Below are 20,178 nucleotides of genomic sequence, written 5' to 3'. Positions count from 1 at the left end.
TAATAAAGCCGTTGTATTTTTTGCTCTAAATATAATTAAGCATTATGAAGGCCACTTTTTAAAGAATACGACTATCCACATTTAATTGATCATATAATCTATAAAAAATGACGAAGGAAAGACGGCCTTTTGACGTCTTTAATTGACGTCAGAAGTAAGTCATAAAAATCTCGTCATTATCACGTGACTATTTGGACAAATGGCGTCGCCGACGAGTTATGACCAAAAATTGACGTCAATTAGACGACAGTCTGCTGCCTGGGTAGTTATTGGACAGATTAATTAAAAGACATTATTAATTAAAACTACGTTGAAAAAATTAAATCCTAATCACAAAGTATCGAAGGATGCCAGACAAGTGGTCTCTTCAATATTGAATAGAAGATACTCTTCTGAAGATGCAATCTTTGATAACATTGTTTAAATCACCGAATCACGTCTCACCAGAGAACCTATATTTACATGAACTGCAACTTAACCTTCAGTTAGATTTGTGTTGTGTTTGACTGCACTCCAGCAAGCACCGCATCTGTAACAATTTACCATTTCAACCAAGACTTGTACTCTTAGCCAGAATGAAGTGTTTCCTTCTTTCTGTTGCTATTTTTGCAACAGTTGCTCTAAGCTGCGGCGCCGAGAAGCTTCACCCTCTGTCGGATGAATTCATCGACGCTATTAACAACAAACATACAACCTGGAAAGCTAGAAGAAACTTCGACGTGAACACTCCCATGTCTTCGATCAAGCAACTGCTTGGTGTCCTTCCCAGGAAAGAAAATGCTCGTAAATTGCCTCTGAAAATTCATCCAGAAGACGCAGATATACCAGAAACATTTGATGCTAGAGAAGCTTGGCCAGATTGTGCTGACATAATCGGAACAATCAGGGATCAAGCTGCTTGCGGGTCCTGTTGGGTAACTACTGTTTCTAACTTTTTTTTTTTATTTTTTCCAATATTATAATTTTAGGCATTTGGAGCCGTCGAAGCTATGAGTGACAGAATCTGCATTCATTCCGATGCACAAACTAAGGTACTAATCTCAGCTGAAGACCTGAATGATTGCTGTTCAGATTGCGGAGACGGTTGCAATGGAGGTTGGCCAGATGAAGCATGGTGGTACTGGTCACAGACGGGAATTGTCACGGGAGGACTTTATGGTACTACAGATGTAAGTGCACATTTAGTATTGTTATCAACAATTGAAAATTTTTAAATATTTTGACCATTTTTATGATGGTGCAGTTACATCTAAAATCTAAAATCAAATCCATATCACAATTTATTCATTAGTAATTCTTTAGGGATGTAAAGCATATTCTATTACTCCCTGCGAACACCATGTTGATGGTGATCTTCCGGCTTGCGGTGACATTCAACGAACTCCTACATGCAAGTCCACTTGCGACGAAGGAGTAGATCTAGTTTACAAACAAGACAGAAGAACTGGAAGTGCATACAGCATAGCGCAATCAGTAAAACAAATTCAAATTGAAATTATGACCAACGGACCTGTTGAGGCCGATTATGACGTTTATGAAGATTTTCCCAGTTACAGTTCTGGTATATTTTTGGTTTAACCACGTCTTTTTTTAAAATTATGGTATTATTTTATTTAAGGCGTATACCAGCATACTCAAGGCGACTACGAAGGTGGACATGCTGTTAAAATTCTAGGCTGGGGAGTCGAAGATGGTACAGATTACTGGTTGGTTGCGAACTCCTGGAATGAAGACTGGGGAGATAATGGCTACTTCAAAATTTTGCGTGGCGAAAATGAATGTGGAATTGAAGCTGATATTATAGGCGGAATACCAGATTTGTAATTTAGTAAAAGTACTGTTACTTCTGAGAGTTAATAAAGTGTTATATGCAATGAATTATTTACTTATACCAAAATTAAGCTAAGTTTTAGATAGTGGTAACACACTACATTATCTCATACGTAAATTGTTATCGCTAGGCTTCGCAAAGACCTCTCAGTGACATTTAGTTTCATGAATTAAATTCACAGATAATTATTATTCTTACCTACTCAAAATTTTCAAACCTTCAATAAATTAAAACCTAATCGTACAGTATCGACAGATGCCATACAAGTGGTCTCGTCAATATTGAATAGAATAGACTCTCTTGAAGATGCAATCATTGATAACATTGTTTAAATCACCAAATCACGTCCTGTTATAAAAATCTATATTTACAGAATTTTCCACTTAACCTTCAGTTAGATCTGTGTAGTGTTTGACTGCACTTCAGCAAGCATCGCATCTGTAAAATTATATCCATTTCAACCTAAGGCTTGTACTCTCAGCCACAATGAAGGGTCTCCTTCTTTCTGTTGCTATTTTTGCAACAATTGCTCTAAGCCACGGCGCCGAAAAGCTTCACCCTCTGTCGGATGAATTCATCGATGCCATTAACAACAAACATACAACCTGGAAAGCTAGAAGAAACTTCGACGTGAATACTCCGATGTCTTCAATCAGGCAACTGCTTGGTGTCCTTCCCAGGAAAGAAAATGCTCCTAAATTGCCTCTAAAAATTCACCCAGAAGACGATATAGAGATACCAATTACATTTGATGCAAGAGAAGGTTGGCCAGATTGTGAAGACATAATCGGAACAATCAGGGATCAAGCTTCTTGCGGTTCTTGTTGGGTAACTACAGTTTCTAATTTTTTTTTTATATTTCTAATATTATGATTTTAGGCCTTTGGAGCCGTCGAAGCTATGAGCGACAGAATCTGTATTCATTCCGACGCAAAAACTAAAGTACTAATCTCAGCTGAAGATCTGAACGATTGCTGTACAGATTGTGGAGATGGTTGCAATGGAGGTTGGCCGGATGAAGCATGGTTGTACTGGTCACAGAAGGGAATTGTCACGGGTGGTCTTTATGGCAGTAAAGATGTAAGCGTTGTAATTACTCCTTTGTGTCAATTTATTTACAAAAGATTATTGTTTCTTCAACATCATAATTTCGAACTGAGTAAACTGGTACAAAGTTTCTTTAACTTGTCATTGGAAATGCTCAGTTAAAATTAAAGAGAAAAAGAACTACCAAATGTATTAACAAAGAATAATTCCTTAGGGTTGTAAAGCATACTCTATTACTCCCTGCGAACACCATGTTGATGGTGATCTTCCGGCTTGCGGTGACATTCAGTCAACTCCTACATGCAAAAGCGCTTGCGACGATGGAATAGACCTAGTTTACGCAGACGATAAAACAACTGGAAGTGCATATAGCATCATGCAATCGGTAAAACAAATTCAGATTGAAATTATGACCAATGGACCTGTTGAGGCAGATTACGACGTTTATGAAGATTTTCCCAGTTACAGTTCTGGTATATTTTTGGTTTAACCACGTCTTTTTTACATTTATGGAATTATTTTATTTAAGGCGTATACCAGCATACCCAAGGCGACTACGAAGGTGGACATGCTATTAAAATTATAGGCTGGGGTGTCGAAGATGGTGTAGACTATTGGTTGGCTGCGAACTCCTGGAATGAAGACTGGGGAGATAGAGGCTATTTCAAAATTTTGCGGGGCGAAAATGAATGTGGAATTGAAGCCGATATTATAGGCGGATTACCAAATTTGTAGAGTAATAACAACACTGTTAGTGCTGGTAATTAATAAAGTGTTATTTGCAATGAGTTATTATTACTTATACCAAAATTAAACTAAGTTTTCAAAATTGCTTTATGACATATGTAGTGTGTTATACTTACTCCTCGAAAAACCCCTTTATTTTTTATTTAATTTAATGAATGTAGTTTTTACGGAAGGTTTATGGTAATAAATATGTAAATTTACATTTATTACCTATTTAAAATACAAATTGTTTCAACTCAACTATTTATACTCAACCTTAAACAAATGAACTTTTACACAAGCATGCAACCTCACTTTTTCGTTTTGCTGTACAGGATCATAGTAACAAAGACATCAATCGTATTTCCGCCATTAAATAGTAGTAGTTTGAAGAAATAATTAAAAACAGGGGAACCTCATTTAAAAAATAACTGAAACTTAGATTTATATACTTATTAGTTATTGATACAACTACTATTATTAACTACCTACGTATATTTATCATATTGCAGTTAATACCAGTACTTAGTTAAAATTTAATAAAAATATTATTTACTACTTTAATGACTCGTCGCCTGAGAACTTGTTTGATCCACAGACCGGAGCGCGCTTAGGCCAATGTCGACCCTAAGCGTTTAGAATTTCTGTATAGTTATTATTTAGATGCTTTTATTTACAAACATATACCACATCTCACATGTTTCACTCGATTTTGACATGCAACTATTTTGTGGTTAACTAATTAATTCTTTGATTGTCTTGGGTACTAACACCACGTCCTAAATTAGCAATACTAGTGGAACCGTAATTGTGCAATAGATTTTTTTCAGGAAAGTGCAGTTATTTTTATGTTTTTTGTGTTCTATTTTTTATCCATTTTTACATATTTTTGTCACAATTTTGGTGGCTATTTTTTACTTTTACTTTTAGCAAAACGCGATATGATCGAGTGATTGAAAACTCGAAAAATTGAAAAACTAAATTACCGACGAAGAAAAAATTTTTAAAATAGAAAGATCAAACTATTAAAATATTAAAAAAACCAGAAATTGAAAAATTCCCAAAACTGATAATGTTGAAAAACCTGAGAAATCGGGAAATCCAAAAATTGAAAAGTCGAAAAATTTTAAAAATCGAAAAACTAAGACGACAAAATTAAAAAATCGAAAAATTGAAAAATAGAAATATTGAAGAACTGAAAAATCGAGAAATCGAAAAATCTAAAATTAAAACATTGAAAAATTCAAATATCGAAAAATGTAAAATCGAAAAATCCAAACATGAAAAATTCAAAAAAATTAAAATTCGAAAATCTAAAACTTAAAAATCGAGATATTGAACAATCGGATAATTGAAAAATCGAAGAATTAAAAAAAAATTGAAAAATCGAAAATTTAAAAATTCCGAAAATTGAAAAATTAAAATATAGAAGAACTGAAAACTCGAGAAATCGAAAAACCTAAAATTTTGAAAACTGAAAAGTTAAAATATCCAAAAGTTGAAAAATTGAGAAATCGAAGTATGAAACATTCGAAAAATTGAAAAATCTTAAAGTTTAAAAAACGAAAAATACAAAAAAAAATGAAGAATCGAAAATCTGTAAAATCACTAAATTGAACGAAATATCCAAAATTTAGGAAATTAAAAAATTGAAAAATTGAGAAATCGAAGTATGAAACATTCGAAAAATTGAAAAATCTTAAAGTTTAAAAAACGAAAAATACAAAAAAAAATGAAGAATCGAAAATCTGTAAAATCACTAAATTGAACGAAATATCCAAAATTTAGGAAATTAAAAAATTGAAAAATTGAGAAATCGAAGAGTCAAAAAAGCATAGTCGAAAAATCGCAAACTTAAAAAATTGAAAAATTGAAAAATCAAAAACCTGAAAAAACAAAAAATTGAAGAACTGAAGAACTGAAAGATCGAAACTTTGAGAAGTCAAGAAATGGGAAAATCAAAAAATTGATTAATTGAGAAATCGGAAAACTGAAAATTCAGAAACGTCAAAATTTGAGAAATTAAAAAAATATTGAAGAACTGAAAAATCGAAAAGTCGAAAAAGCTAAAAATCAAAATACCGAAAAATAAAAAAATGGAGAATTCTAAACATCAAAAAATCAAAAAAATAAGAATTCAACAATCTAAAATTTAAACATCGAAAAACTGAAAAATGTACAAATCGATAAATCGAAATTCGACAATTACAAAAATTGGAAAATTGAAAAATCGGATAATTCAAAAACCGAAACATCGAAAAATCAAAAGAACGAGAAATCTACGAGTCGAAAAGTGGAGAAGTCGAAAAATGAGAAACCAAAATAGGTCAAAATCGAAAACAGTCGAAAAATTGAAAAATCTAAATTTAAAAAACGAAAAATCCAGAAGTCGAAAGATTGAAAAGTCGAAGAAACGAAATATTGAAAAATCCCAAAACTGAAAGAAATATCCAAAAATTGAGCAATTAAAAAATTGGAAAATTGAGAAATCGAAAAACCAAATAAGAATAGTCGAAAAATCGAACAATTGAAGAACTGAAAAATCGAAACTTGGAGAAGTCGGGAAATGGGAAAATTCAAAAATAGATTAATTGAGAAACCGGAAAATTGAAAATTTAGCAACGTCAAAGTCTGAAAAATTGAAAAATAAAAATACTGAAGAATGAAAAAACAAAAAATCTAGAAATCGGAAAATCTAAAATTAAAACATTGAAATTATAAAATAACACAATAATGAAAAATCGACAAATTCAAACTCCAGAATTTAAAAAATTGAAAAATCGGTTAACTGAAAAATCAAAATAATCGCATAACTGAAAAGCCCAAAAATAAAAAATCGGAAAACCGAGAAATCCAAAAATCGAAATACCCAAAAATTAAAAACTGGGACATTGAGAAATCGAAAAATCAGAGGATTGAGAAATAGAGGAGCCGAAAGCCGAGAAAAAATGTTAAAAATTAAAAAATTGATGAATCGAGAAATTGAACAATCGAAACATCTGAATTCGGTAAAGCGAGATATCAAAAAATTGAAAAATTGAAAAATTGAAAAATTTTAAAAAAGGAAAATTGGAAAATCGAAAATTTAACAATTCGGAAAATTGAAAAATTGAAATAGAGAAGAACTGAATCAAATACCTAGAATTTTAGAAATTGATAATTTAAAACAGTCGAAAAATTGAAAAATCTAACGTTTAACGAAAAATTGAAAATCCAAAAACTAAAAAATCGAGAAATCAAAAAATTCAGGAGTCCAAAAATTGAAAAATCAAAAAATTGAAATATTGAAAAATGAAAGAAATATCCAAAAAATTGAGAAATTAAAAAATTGGAAAATTGGATAATCGAAAAATTGAAGAATTGAAGAAGTGAAAACTCGAAACTTTGGGAAGTTGAGAAATGGGAAAATAAAAAAAAAGATTACTTCAGAAATCGGAAAACTGAAAATTTAGAAACGTCAAAATTAAAAAATTGAAAAATCGATAATTGAAGAGGACAAAAATTGAGAAGTCGTATTATTGAAACAACAGAAAACTGATAAATTTTGACTAACGATTTAACATGCTTCTATAAATTGGAAAATGTTGTTGATTTATTTTCCAAAAATCTTGACATCTAAGCTGAAAACTCAGTGCGGATTCATAAACTATAAGCGGAGGATTTAAAATTTAAATTACATCTACTATTGTAAAATTTGGAGATTGGGTCATTTCATTATTGGTGACAAATTTTGGTGAGCGTTTTACCATTTGATAATACAATTTGAAATGTAAATTTTGTCATTCGAGAACACTATGTTTTAAATCGTTAAGATGTTCAAGCACTTTGTTCACTTATTCGTTGTTAAGTCCGACCAGATGCTCGAAACGGGTTAGTTCTTCGTAGAGAATGTGTATGAGATCAGCTCTAACGAAAGTCGGCTTATAGATAAATTGCTTAGAGTCGATATTGGCCTGAGTGCGCTCTGGTCTGTAGATCGAACAAGTTCTCAGGCGACGTACCCACAAGTAGGTATATCACTGATTTGTTAACATTGCACTTTGAAATTAAGATAATTACATCCTGTTTAACAATAATCAGTGACTTTGTTTGTTCGACTTTTAGAAAACAATAAAACATCCTATCAATTAACCACTTCTGTCTACATTTCAAGACCGATCAACTATTGATAACATTGTTAAGTCAATTAATGCACACGTAACTCTTACGGACATATTATAAAAAGGACGTGACTTTAGAACTCCTCACAGTTCTCCCAGTTTTCACACTTATATGTGTTAACCGTATTCGTCAAAATGAAGTGTGTACTACTTTGTGCTGTAGTTCTTACAACATTTGCCATAACTTATGGAAACAAGAAACTTCACCCACTCTCAGACGAGTTTATAAAGTCAATCAACGACAAAAAAACGACATGGAAGGCTGGAAGAAACTTCGATGCCAACACTCCGTTGCCTCAAATTAAAAATCTTCTTGGTGTTCTACCCAGAACGGAAAACCCCTACAAATTGCCCATCAAGACCCACAAAGTTGATTTACAAGCTATTCCGGAGTCGTTCGATGCAAGAGAAGCTTGGCCAGAATGTGCTTCCGTTATTGGTAATATAAGAGACCAATCAGAGTGCGGTTCTTGTTGGGTATGTTTAATAATATTCAATCGAAACTAGATTTGATATCGTTGTCCCAATTTCAGGCTTTTGGAGCAGTGGAAGCAATGAGCGACAGAATTTGCATACATTCTAACGCAACGGTGAAGGTTAGCATTTCAGCTGAAGATTTACTCGACTGTTGCGGTCTTTGTGGAATGGGGTGCGACGGAGGATGGCCCGAAATGGCGTGGTATTATTGGTCAGAAGATGGTATTGTTACTGGGGGAAATTACGGAACAACAGATGTAAGTATAGTTTCAAAATCAACGTCCTGTTATTCCAAGAAACAATATTTGTTTAGGGCTGCAAAGCCTATTCATTTGCCCCATGTGAACACCATGTTGACGGTGATCTACCAGCGTGTGGAGATACTCAGCCAACGCCAGCTTGCAAAAAAGAATGTGACAGCGGATCTTCGCTCACATATCAAAGTGATCTAACACATGGATCAGCCTACGGTATCAGCAGTGATGTATCACAAATTCAAACCGAGATTATGACCAATGGACCCGTGGAAGCTGACTACAGCGTATACGCAGATTTCTTGTCCTACAAGAGTGGTATGTACCACTAAATCTGCAAAACAACATCTATATCTTATGTTTTTTAGGGGTGTACCAACACGTTTCAGGAGATATGGTAGGAGGACACGCTATTAAAGTTTTGGGTTGGGGTGTAGAAGATGATACTCCTTATTGGTTGGTAGCTAATTCTTGGAACGAAGACTGGGGTGACAATGGATACTTCAAAATCTTGAGAGGTGCGAACGAGTGTGGAATTGAAGGCGACATTCTTGGAGGAATTCCGGAATTGTAAATTGAGTTATCAACAATTGTATTAGAGAAAGTTGAATAAAATAATAATAATACTAGTTTTTGTGTACATAGACTTAACAAATCAGATAAAGTTGCCATCAGATTAAAAGTACATCAATGTATTTATTTTTAAGAGATCCACTTAAAGTTAACATTTACCGTTTCGAACTTTGATTATTCTCACTGACGACAATCACTGAGATCTCACGTAAAAATTCCTCAATAGCTATTGTTTTGCTTTATCAGCTTTATAACAAGCCACTTATATACGTCTAGCAGATCAAAATCGCTATAAGTAGCTACCCCCACTATAATAAAAAATATTAAAATGAAGTGTTCGTTACTACTTGCCATTGCTTTGGCAACATTGACTCTAACTTTTGGCAACAAAGAAAAATATCCCTTGTCAGATGACTTCATAAATTCGATCAACAACAAGAAGACGACATGGAAAGCAGGCAGAAACTTCGCTTCTAACACTTCATTTTCCAAACTCAAAAATCTTCTTAAAAATGTTCCAAAATTACTTGTTAGAACTCACGTGATAGATGCTCAAGATGTCCCCCTGACATTTGATGCAAGAGAAGCTTGGCCAGAATGTGCATCCATTATTGGCAACATCTTGTTGGGCATGGTGTAAATATTTTACAGGTAATTGTTAAAGTTTATAAATATTAGGCCTTTGGTGCAGTCGAAGCGATGAGCGACAGAACGTGCATTCATTCAAATGCAACAATTAAAATTAGCATTTCGGCTGAAGATCTGGTAGAGTGTTGCTTCAGTTGTGGACAGGGGTGTGACGGTGGGTATCCTGAATATGCTTGGCTTGCCTGGACGATACCTGGTATTATCACTGGTGGAGGTTATGGAAGTACAGATGTAAGTTGAGGAATAATTACACTCCAACGAATACGATGAAGTATTATCAGTGTTGGGCAGTATCTAGATACTTGTATATAAATAAAGTATCTAGATACCTTTTTGGGTATCTAGTATCTGTATCTAGATAAAATCGAATTTAAGCACAAAATATCTGTATCTAGATACAAAATTAATGGCGCAGATACAGATACATTTTTTTATTTCACTTTTTTTCAGTAGTTATTAGTTGAGTTATACTAGTTAGTAATTTTTGATACTTTATGTTGGTGATTTTGGTCACATAAACAAAAATAGAGGTAAGAGGTCCACTAATAGTCTTCTGTCACGGAAATTTTCATATTTTGAATACCATCATTTCCTACATTGTAGCCTTCAGTACTTATATAGTGAACCAAGAGTTATAAGGTTATATGGCCATCATAAAATCATCCCATTGTGTCGAAGTTAAGTTGTTTACAATAGAAAAGGTTTTAGGGTCGTAAATAACGTGTCCACTGCAGCTCGACCGGCTCTTGTGGTTTCGTTCAGGGGCGGCTTTCACTAAATATGAAAATCCACCACTCCACTATTTCTTTACTACCTGCAGCCGCTGAGGGTTCCGAAATAACCACTCGCTTTGAAAGCCGGCCCTGTTAAATATGAGCAAGAAATGTTTAGAAGTTGATTTATTGCCAACCGGTAAGCTTAATGCGAACCACACAAAGGGGGTATTTATTTGCGGTCAACTACTTTTATGATGGCCATATAACCTTATAGGTCTTGGTTCACTATACATCTTTAAATATAATCCTGAGGGGTAATAAATCTAAGCCATGGTAAGATTGTATTTTAAAAACCATAAACCACAATTCACTATTCATTGCGTTTTACGCTTATCGGGGCAATCCATTTTATCTATGTACCTGAGCAACCCGGGTCCGGTAGGCCCGCTGGTTGTATTTGTGTTATTAAATAAGAGTAATTTTAATAGTAAAAATATTTGTTTAAGGTATGTTATTATTTTTAGAAAATAAGAATTGCGTGTTACATAATGATTAATGTTTTCAATTAGCACAAATTAGTTCTGTAATCGACTAATCGAATGTTCAATACATACATTTCTCTCGCATAAATCGCATATTTGTTACTGTTTTATACCTTTATTTTTCAGACAAATGTAGCATCTTTTCCTGTTGCCACATGTGTCATTTCTTCACTTTTTCATTGTTGGACCTAACGCGAGGCGGGCTTGGCAGGTCCGTTTTGCCCTAGAATGTGCCGATTATGTTTAAGTGTAAATCTTGGGCAATAAAATTAATATTTTTACAACCCTCAGTAGAATAATTTATCGTGATATATTCTCAGAAATCGTGAAACGAGATTCAAATAAAATGCGTTTCAACAAAAATCTGAAAATTTAAAGTTGCACTCTGGTGATTCCGGCCTGCCAGGCAGCCTTTGATCCTATAAGGGGTTTAAATACCTTTCTAAGGAATTGTACTTATTTTGCCTTACACGGAACCAGCAATTCTTCCTAAAATGTATATACCTGCCGCACCGGGATAGACGATTACCGGACATGGTCATAAAAACATCGTAAGCCGATATTGCCGAATAATAATTTATGACAGGTTGCCGACAACAGACCTTCAGCACAGAATAATCATTTCCTGTATTCTTTTGAAATATTAATTTTAATGCTGGAGATAATTACACTAGTTTACAAATTTAAACTTTTTTCGTATCCAAAAATTAAAAAATATTTTTTACTTCTAAATTACTTACTGACAACGAATCCAAAAACGGATAATCCGTATCACGTCAGGGTTTTTCATAAATCCAAAATAATGAATTTTGCTTTTACCTTCACGTTGGTGTTAGACTGATTCATGTTAATGCACCATTGTCGCATAAAAAATGTCTTCGAGATCGTGCAAAGTAAATGCAAATCAGTTTTGTTATGTTTGTAGTAAAATTATAGTACCTAAAGCGGGAAGACCTGTTGAAATATGCTTAAAAAGAAGATATCAAGGTTTTTGGGACGAAAATGTGTTACTGTTGGTCTATTATAAGGGAAATTGACAGTACTGCCAATAAAACGCAAGGGTTTATCATTTGTAATTTTCAATCATAATGTTTATAATATATACTGGGTGTTGCTTTTACTTGATACAACCCCTGTAACTTCTTTATTCTTAAAGATAAACCTGTATTTCTTTGAGCAAATTTGTATCATTTTAAAATATCTTTGTGAGGCCAACCTCACATTTTTATTATCACTTCCCGTAGAAAAATCAAAAGCAACCAATTATTCTAAAATCAGTACTTGAAAAATTTTAAATAAAACATTGATGACAATCTAGTAGCTTGAAAAATTGACACTCATGTTACTTATTTACGGAAATGATCTTTTAAAATGATACATATTTGCTCCATATACCGGGTGTCTGGAAAATGACGAATTCACTCTCCGCTACGCTCTTAACAATCAACTGGTGAGTCTGGGAAAAATAGTAAAAAGAAATCCTTCTCACATTTTGGTGGAGTTATAATGATTTTAAAATTGGTTCTTTTGCTACGTTTAACAACTAAACAACTCATTCATTATCAGAATAACTAGTAGTAAAACTTTTAGTTAATATTTTTCTCGCCCATGACCATGTTTAATTACAATTTCCGTTAGAATGCACAAAGATATGGGTGTGTTGCTTTTGTAATAATTTGATAAAATTCCATTTGACAACTGTGTTTTCCTGATATAAAGCGAAGGTGGATTTCAGTCATCATCGTTACTAAGAAACCAGAAAGAAAGCCGGAGGTATTCACGCATTAGGTGTGTGCAGTGTTGCCAATTTTACTTTTATAAAACCAAAAGCATGTTTTTAATTTTTTGTAAAGAATTAAGTACTTTCCACTTAAGCTCCGCCCTCTTGGTTCACGGTGAATACAAAAAATCATTACAATTGAGATGGGGTGGGAGGGTGGGCGGACTTACATTTTGCTTTTTCGTTTTAATATGTATAGACTTCTTTCCGCAACATGAAACTTAAAACATGTTTAAAATGGAAAATTTGTATAAGGAAATATCCATTTAGCAATTAGGCTCCGCTTCATAATTCCAAAAGCCATATTTCCTTACAAAAATGTGCCATTGTAACCATGTTTTAAGTTCTTTGTTCTGAAAAGATGGCTATTTATATCCGACAGACTCGAAAAGAATCTGAAAGTATCTGGGAGAACTTGAAAAAATCTGTGAGAATCTAAGAGAATCCGAAGCAATCTTCAAGAAATTGGGAGATTCGGAAAGAATCTGAAAGAATCGATATGGATCTGGAAGAATCTGAAAGAATTTGCCAGAATCTGAGAAGATCTCGAAGAATCACGGAGAGTCTAAAAGACTTAGATAAATATGTAAAATTTGAAACGAATTGGAACGATCTGAAAGTAAGTGAAAGGAAGTGAAAATTTTGAAAGGATTTCGAGGATTTCTGTTTTTAAAAAAAATCTAAAGAAATTCAAGATTCTGAAACACTCCGAAAGAATTCCAAAAAATTTAAGAATCGGAAACAATTTGAGAAAATCAGAGGGAATTTGAAGCAATCTGAGAAAAATCTGAGAAAATTTGAAAGAATCTAAAAGAACCTGAGAAAATCGGAAAGAATCTAGAAGAATCTAGAAAAATCAATAAGAATCTGGAAGAACCTAGAAGCATCTGGAAGAACCTGGAAGAGTCCGCAGGTGTCAGAAAGGATCGGAAGCGATTTGGAAACATTTGGAAGGATCTGAAACGATCTAAAAATATCTGAAAAAATTCCAAAGATTTTGAAACAATCCGAAAGAATCTCAAAAAGCTTAAGAATCGGAAACAATTTGAGGAAATCAGAGGGAATTTGAAGCAATCTGTGAAAAATTTGAGGGAATTTGAAAGAATCTGAGGGAATTTGAAAGAATCTAAGAGAACCTGGGAAAATCGGAAAGAATCTGAAGAAACCTGAAGAGATCTGAGAGAATCGGAAAGAATCTAGAAGAACCTAGAATAATCTAGAAGGATCTAGAAGAATGCAGAAGAACCTGGAAGAGTCCTGGAAACATTTTAAAGAATCTGGAAGGATCTGAAACGATCTAAAAATACTTTGCTAAAAAATTCTGAGGAAATCTAAGAATATCAACAAAAGTCGTAGGGAATCTGGAAAGATCTAAAGGAATTTGAAAGAATTTAAAAGAATCTGATAGAATCCGAGCAACTCGGAAAGAATCTGAAGGTATCTGGGAGGATTTACAAAATTCTGTGAAAATCTGAGAGAATCCGAAGCAATCTTAAAGAAATTGGGAGATTTGGAAAAAATCCATAGGAATGTAGAAGAGTCTGATAAAATCTGCGAAAGTCTGAGAAGATTCAAAGTGGCCCCGCCCACCCGCCCAGTTTTCCTTCTGATCACTCATTTTATTGGACAAAAATGCGGTTTTTATATTGATAAACATTGGAATCTAAACGAAAAGGTAAAACTAACCCCACCCACCTCCACTTTTGAATTTTATTGCCTTATCTGATTAGGTGGAAAATGAATTTTATTTTGTCGAGTGGCCTAATCAGCTTCTAAAAATTCAAAGCCCACCCACCCGGTTTTCCTCTTGATCACTCATTCCATTGGACAAAAGGGGAATTTTACCAACAACAAAATCTAGACTAAAAACGTAAAACTAATCCCACCCACCACCGTTTTTGAATTTTATTGGTTTTTATGAATTTGAAGTTAGAAGTGTCGTGTCAATTAAGCCCCACCCGCCCACCCCTATCTTTATTGTGATGAATTTTTCATTCGTCGTCAGATCAAGGGACGTGGCTTAATTGCAAGATTGTCCTTTTTCGTCCTGTTTCGTCCTTTTTCGTCCTTCTCGTCCTTTTCGTCAGTTTTCGTCATTTTCGTCCTTTTCTCCCTTTATCGTCCTTTGTCGTCCTTTTTCAAATTTCGACTCATTTTTCATTATTTTCGAAACTTAACACAATACAACAGGGGAGTGGCAACTACTAAGCGGAAATAAAAAAGAAGGTGAACATGGAGAATGAGGATAGGTAGGAGACAATGGAAGACATATTCTCTGAGAAAATAGGGGGCGGGTGGGCGGGGTTAGTATTTACTAAGATACGGCTTATTTTGGAAAATGACTGATCCTTTGAGAAAATGGGGTGGGTGGGTGGGGCTAGTACTTGCTAAGATAAGACTGATTTTGGCAATATACAACTGTAAAAACTGAGGTAGAAGAGGAAGTGATACATTTTCAGATAGAGAAAAAAAAACTGCGTTTCGAAATTTAAAACAATTTTGAGGTTCTAGGTATTCCTGTTTCGAAAGAATTTAAAAGTGCTTTGGAGCCTCTAGTTTCTTTTCTTATAATAATTTAATTATTTTTTTTTTTTTTGGATACGTCATTTAAGACATACCTCATTTGCCAAAATCAGTTATCTTAGCGAGTACTAGCCCCGCCCACCCACCCTCTCTTGTCTTAGAGGCTATGTGATTTGCCAAAATCATTGTTTTCTTAGCAGGCACTAGCGCCGCCTCTTTTCTTAGAGGATATTTGATTTGCCAAAATCAGTCTTATCTTGGCAGATACTAGCCCCACCCACCCACCCTCTCTTTTCTTAGAGGGTATGTCATCTGCTAAAATCAGTTTTATCTTAGCTCGTATTTACTAAGATAAGTCTTATTTTGGCAAATGACATCCTCTGAGAAAATAGGAGGCGGGTGGAGGGGCTAGTCCTTGCTAAGATAGGTCTTATTTTGGCAAATGACATATCCTATGAGAAAATAGGGGGCCGGTGGGCGGGGCTAGTACAGTTTCATTCATAAAATATTGGGCAGTTGTCATTTACTAACGTCATAACTTGTAAAATGTGCTTAATTTAGATAACCTTAAATTACTGACAGTAGAGTCATATCTGTCGGATATTAATAATATCAAAGGCATCGTTTGACAAAATAGATTTTTTTAGGATACGTCATTTAAGTCATATCTCATTTGCCAAAATCACTCTTATCTTAGCTTACCAAAATCAGTCTTATATTAGCTAGTACTTACTAAGATAAGACTTATTTTGGCATATATATCTCAAAAAGTGGATTTTTTCTGCTTTCAGATTTGAATTTCCCGAACCCAAATCCTTTAGATTCAACTATTTTTGTCTTTGGATATAAAACCTTGTAAACTATTTATTAGTTTTAGATATACTCAAACACAATTTGGAGACTGTAGTATGGGAATAAAAACAAAAAAAAATATTCTTTTTAAGCGTACGTAATAAATATTGCACAATTTGCGACACATCAAACAGCGAAGCGATGGCCTATTTGCAGGAAAAAAGAAAAACATTTTCAGTCTTGAATAACTATGCTACAGTAAAATGTTTATTTTTTAAATTTAATACCACAATCCCTTCTTCTGCACCTGTGGAACGGGTGTTTAGTAGCGGAAACCAAATTCTGACACCAAGAAGAAATAATTTAGGTGACAATACGTTCGAAATTTTGTTCATTTTAAAAAATTAATTAAACAATACATAAAAAAAATACATAAAGATGTTTTCAGTTATTTTATTAGCCAAAGCTTCAAAAAGTATATGTTTTCTTGTATCTATATCTAGATATATTTCGAAAAAATCGAAAACAATCTGTATCTAGATACTTTTATCTTCCATATATCTATATCTGTATCTAGATACTTTTAAAAGTATCTGTCCCCAACACTGAGTATTATTATTATTAGTTCCAGTGATATTTTTCAGGGATGTAAAGCCTATAAATTCTCATCTTGTGAACACCACATAGAAGGAGATTTACCTTCTTGTGGAGATATTCAGCCTACTCCACAATGCACATTTGAATGCGACGAAACGTCCCCATTAACATACGATGCAGACTTAAGACGTGGATCTGCCTACTCGGTCATTCTCAACACACTGCAAATTCAAACCGAAATTATGACTTATGGACCTGTGGAAGCTGATTTTTCGGTGTATGAAGATTTCTTTTCCTACAAGAGTGGTAAAAATGTCATTATTTTATAGCATGATCAGATTTTTCATACTGTTTTTCAGGTGTTTATCAACACGTTTTAGGGGAACTTGTTGGAGGACACTCTATCAAAATTTTGGGTTGGGGTGAAGAAGAAGGTACTCCTTATTGGTTGGTAGCAAATTCTTGGAACGAAGACTGGGGTGACAATGGATTCTTTAAGATACTACGAGGAAGCGATGAATGTGGCATCGAAGAACATGTTTTAGCTGGCATGCCAGCACTGTAAGAATTTTAACATTGCCAAACAATAAATTAAAAAATAAAGAAATAAATTTTCAATCACCCTTGTAAACTCATTCATTACAATTCTAATCCATTTCAACTATTGCCCCGATGAAAATTTGCAGGTTCGCGTTTGTCGGTAGAAAAGTGGTAAGATCGAACACAGTAGGTGAAAATATACTACCTAAGCAGGATTTTATAGATACTTGTGTTTTTATTGGGGTAATAAACTTAAATTGAAATACGTTGTAATAAGACCAAAAAACCACTTCGGCGTTCAATTTAGCAGAAAATGGGACATTCAAACCTTTGAATTAACCGGAATTACTCGCTTTATTTTAATCAAAGAAAATTAATTAGTGACGAAAGGTTTTATTATTATTTACAGTAAAAATGCAACTTGAAAAAGAAAGCCATAATTTTAATTAACGTTCCAGATTCTTTAATTAAGATAGCGTGCTTTGACTGATTTGTGTTTCATATTGCTATGACTATAAATAAATTTACTGTTAAAAAAATGTTCCCGATTCGTTTGATTTATGACATCAAGTTAGTTGCTGTCATCTACTCAGTACGTTTCTTACGCGTGCTCATGTCAAAATGACAACTGTGGACTGACATATTAACATTGCTGCCAATTATTCAGAATTACCAACACAAAAATTTGCTTAATAGTCACCCGGTAGTTAAAAATTTGGAAGATTCTTCCCAGTTTTTGAAACAAAACAAATGAGTCATACGTCAGTACACATATGTCAGTAAAATTGATTTAATTGCCATATAAGCTGGCCTACAAAGCTTAAATTTATCAATTTCACACAAATAAACATATTTTGTAGTATCTGGTGGCTTAAATTTTCTTATCAATGTTAATGTAAAAAAATTGGTCGAAGGTTATTTCTACGTCACTTCCCTCACCCCTGAAGTATATGATTGTTTAATTTTTTTAGAAATCTTGTAGACCTTGTTTTCTGAATTCATTAATGTATGGTAGTTTAATCACCCATCCTCCGCCACTGCCTTTGATTCGAACGCACTATGCGGGAAAATCGAGTGAACGGTCAAACAATTGCTTCTAATTTATAGTTTTCAAAAATTACAGCGTTACACAAAAAGTATTTTTTGGTTTATGTTCAGATCAAGTTTATTAATTTTAACACTTATTGACATAACAAAGATTCTTTATCAATAAAAGATCATCAGTTTGATTAAGTTGGCGTGATTTGGAAAAGACTAAACATAAATGTTTCTTTTTGTTGTACACTTGAATGTTAGATTACATTCTGTTCATATGACGCAAAGAATTCAAGTGTTTTGTTCAGATATAATATAATCATTAATCATTTAACTATCATCAGTCTGTAGAAAATACCTGTTTTCAGTTTTCAAATGTATCTAAAAACAGAAATGACTGACTGGACTCTACTATCATTATTGCTGTACAAATACATATGTAATAATCTGATTTTCAATTTTTAACAATAAATCAGTGGACATTATTCGACATAAGGATCTTCAAATTACCCTAAAATCAATCTCAGAACAAGTGGATATATCTATTATACATAAGTATCGATAAAATTTGACGAAGATAATATTTTTATAAAAGGACAACACGCAGATTTTTTTCGCAGTCAATTAGTTTTATTAAGTTAATCATATAGGTAAAGACTATAAGACGCACCAAACAACAATGAAGATTTTCTTCAGCTTCGCGCTTCTAATAGCCGCAGTTTCTGCGTCTACAATAAAAACAGATACACTTTCACAAGACTTCATCGATCTGATCAACCGAAAACAGTCTAACTGGGTGGCCGGCCGCAATTTCCCCGAAAACACAACTAATGAGTACCTGTACAAACTAAATGGATTCCTTGGTCTCCACCCGGACCCTAACTACAAACCCAAGAAAGTTGTTCACAAAGTAAATCTTCAAGAGATTCCTGACACTTTCGACGCTAGAACAAAATGGCCCAACTGTGAATCTTTGAACAGAATAAGAAACCAAGGAGCGTGTGGTTCTTGTTGGGTAAATATTCCACAACCAAAAATTTGCAGTTTTTATTAGAATATGATGTTTCAAGGCATTCGCGTCTGTTGAGTCGATGTCCGACAGAATCTGCATCCATTCTTCTGGATCTACCGAATTCTTCTTTTCGGCTGAAGATCTCCTCTCATGCTGCACTAGTTGCGGAGACTGTGGAGGCGGTTACATGATGGCGGCTCTTGATTTTTACATTAATCAAGGTCTGGTTTCCGGTGGTGACGTAAATTCTAATGAAGTAAGTTGTTAATCACTCTGTTGCAACATAAGGTAGAGGTATGTTTTACTAGGGTTGCAGACCGTACACTTCAGATGCCTTTAGTGACGGTGACACACCAGCATGCAGCGCGAGTTGTCGTAGTGGTTATTCGACGAGCTACAGCGCGGATAAACATTACGGGAGCGACGATTACGTCGTGAGCAGTGACATTGACCAAATTCAGTATGAAGTTATGACTAATGGACCTCTAATTGTCAATTTTGAGGTATTCCAAGATTTTTACAACTATAAGTCGGGTAATACTTATTCGCATTTTTGTTGTGCTCGATTGCTATGGTATGTTTTCAGGTGTGTATAGTTACGTAAGCGGAAACAGTGTTGGGTATCATGTGGTTAAGATTGTCGGATGGGGCACTGAAAGTGGAGTTCCTTACTGGCTGATTGCTAATTCTTGGGGAGCTGATTGGGGAGACCACGGATTTTTCAAAATGCGCCGTGGATACAACGAGTGCGGTATTGAATATAATCCGTATGCTGTTTTGCCAAAATTGTAAAAGTTATGGATATTTTTTGATAGTTATTAAACTGTTTGATGCATTTGTAAAAATTATAAAATTGTTTCATGTTACGGTATGTTGTAAAGTGTGCAGTAAAGTATATAACAAGAAATGCAAAATTTTGATTAAA

General features: G+C 33.9%; 4 protein-coding genes and 1 pseudogene across 4 annotated transcripts; all 5 read left to right on the top strand.

Annotated features, from left to right (window-relative positions):
• The first annotated feature begins 468 nt into the window (after positions 1-468).
• On the top strand, positions 469-1,874 carry LOC135134919 (cathepsin B-like). Its single transcript, XM_064063807.1, has 4 exons — positions 469-914; positions 969-1,169; positions 1,303-1,561; positions 1,619-1,874. The coding sequence occupies exons 1-4, from the start codon at positions 576-578 to the stop codon at positions 1,822-1,824; spliced, it is 1,005 nt and encodes a 334-aa protein (XP_063919877.1). The 5' UTR covers positions 469-575; the 3' UTR covers positions 1,825-1,874.
• Positions 1,875-2,211: 337 nt separating this feature from the next.
• Positions 2,212-3,663, top strand: LOC135134918 (cathepsin B-like). The gene is made up of 4 exons (XM_064063806.1): positions 2,212-2,659; positions 2,711-2,911; positions 3,093-3,351; positions 3,408-3,663. The coding sequence occupies exons 1-4, from the start codon at positions 2,318-2,320 to the stop codon at positions 3,611-3,613; spliced, it is 1,008 nt and encodes a 335-aa protein (XP_063919876.1). The 5' UTR covers positions 2,212-2,317; the 3' UTR covers positions 3,614-3,663.
• Positions 3,664-7,833: 4,170 nt separating this feature from the next.
• Positions 7,834-9,124, top strand: LOC135135008 (cathepsin B-like). The gene is made up of 4 exons (XM_064063942.1): positions 7,834-8,241; positions 8,298-8,498; positions 8,555-8,813; positions 8,864-9,124. The coding sequence occupies exons 1-4, from the start codon at positions 7,900-7,902 to the stop codon at positions 9,067-9,069; spliced, it is 1,008 nt and encodes a 335-aa protein (XP_063920012.1). The 5' UTR covers positions 7,834-7,899; the 3' UTR covers positions 9,070-9,124.
• Positions 9,125-9,396: 272 nt separating this feature from the next.
• On the top strand, positions 9,397-17,287 carry LOC135135009 (cathepsin B-like; annotated as a pseudogene).
• Positions 17,288-18,849: 1,562 nt separating this feature from the next.
• On the top strand, positions 18,850-20,167 carry LOC135135003 (cathepsin B-like). The gene is made up of 4 exons (XM_064063934.1): positions 18,850-19,256; positions 19,312-19,509; positions 19,562-19,787; positions 19,840-20,167. The coding sequence occupies exons 1-4, from the start codon at positions 18,921-18,923 to the stop codon at positions 20,043-20,045; spliced, it is 966 nt and encodes a 321-aa protein (XP_063920004.1). The 5' UTR covers positions 18,850-18,920; the 3' UTR covers positions 20,046-20,167.
• The last annotated feature ends 11 nt before the right edge of the window (positions 20,168-20,178 follow it).

This window comes from Zophobas morio, unplaced genomic scaffold (genome assembly GCF_036711695.1).
Source record: "Zophobas morio isolate AGI-343-1 ecotype UQ-CSIRO unplaced genomic scaffold, CSIRO_AGI_Zmor_V1 ptg000024l, whole genome shotgun sequence".
NCBI lineage: Eukaryota > Metazoa > Arthropoda > Insecta > Coleoptera > Tenebrionidae > Zophobas > Zophobas morio.
The sequence above is the reverse complement of the archived record's forward strand: the minus strand, read 5'-3'. Positions and strand labels throughout refer to the sequence as shown.

Excerpts from the sequence above, each read along its gene's own strand:
- LOC135135003 (XM_064063934.1), top strand. The coding sequence starts at position 18,921 with ATGAAGATTTTCTTCAGCTTCGCGCTTCTAATAGCCGCAGTTTCTGCG. Across the intron at positions 19,257-19,311 it reads GAGCGTGTGGTTCTTGTTGG|GCATTCGCGTCTGTTGAGTC; the intron begins GTAAATATTCCA and ends TGATGTTTCAAG. Across the intron at positions 19,788-19,839 it reads TTTTTACAACTATAAGTCGG|GTGTGTATAGTTACGTAAGC; the intron begins GTAATACTTATT and ends GTATGTTTTCAG.
- LOC135134919 (XM_064063807.1), top strand. The coding sequence starts at position 576 with ATGAAGTGTTTCCTTCTTTCTGTTGCTATTTTTGCAACAGTTGCTCTA. Across the intron at positions 1,170-1,302 it reads GACTTTATGGTACTACAGAT|GGATGTAAAGCATATTCTAT; the intron begins GTAAGTGCACAT and ends GTAATTCTTTAG. Across the intron at positions 1,562-1,618 it reads TTTTCCCAGTTACAGTTCTG|GCGTATACCAGCATACTCAA; the intron begins GTATATTTTTGG and ends ATTTTATTTAAG.
- LOC135135008 (XM_064063942.1), top strand. The coding sequence starts at position 7,900 with ATGAAGTGTGTACTACTTTGTGCTGTAGTTCTTACAACATTTGCCATA. Across the intron at positions 8,499-8,554 it reads GAAATTACGGAACAACAGAT|GGCTGCAAAGCCTATTCATT; the intron begins GTAAGTATAGTT and ends ATATTTGTTTAG. Across the intron at positions 8,814-8,863 it reads TTTCTTGTCCTACAAGAGTG|GGGTGTACCAACACGTTTCA; the intron begins GTATGTACCACT and ends TATGTTTTTTAG.
- LOC135134918 (XM_064063806.1), top strand. The coding sequence starts at position 2,318 with ATGAAGGGTCTCCTTCTTTCTGTTGCTATTTTTGCAACAATTGCTCTA. Across the intron at positions 2,660-2,710 it reads CTTCTTGCGGTTCTTGTTGG|GCCTTTGGAGCCGTCGAAGC; the intron begins GTAACTACAGTT and ends TTATGATTTTAG. Across the intron at positions 3,352-3,407 it reads TTTTCCCAGTTACAGTTCTG|GCGTATACCAGCATACCCAA; the intron begins GTATATTTTTGG and ends ATTTTATTTAAG.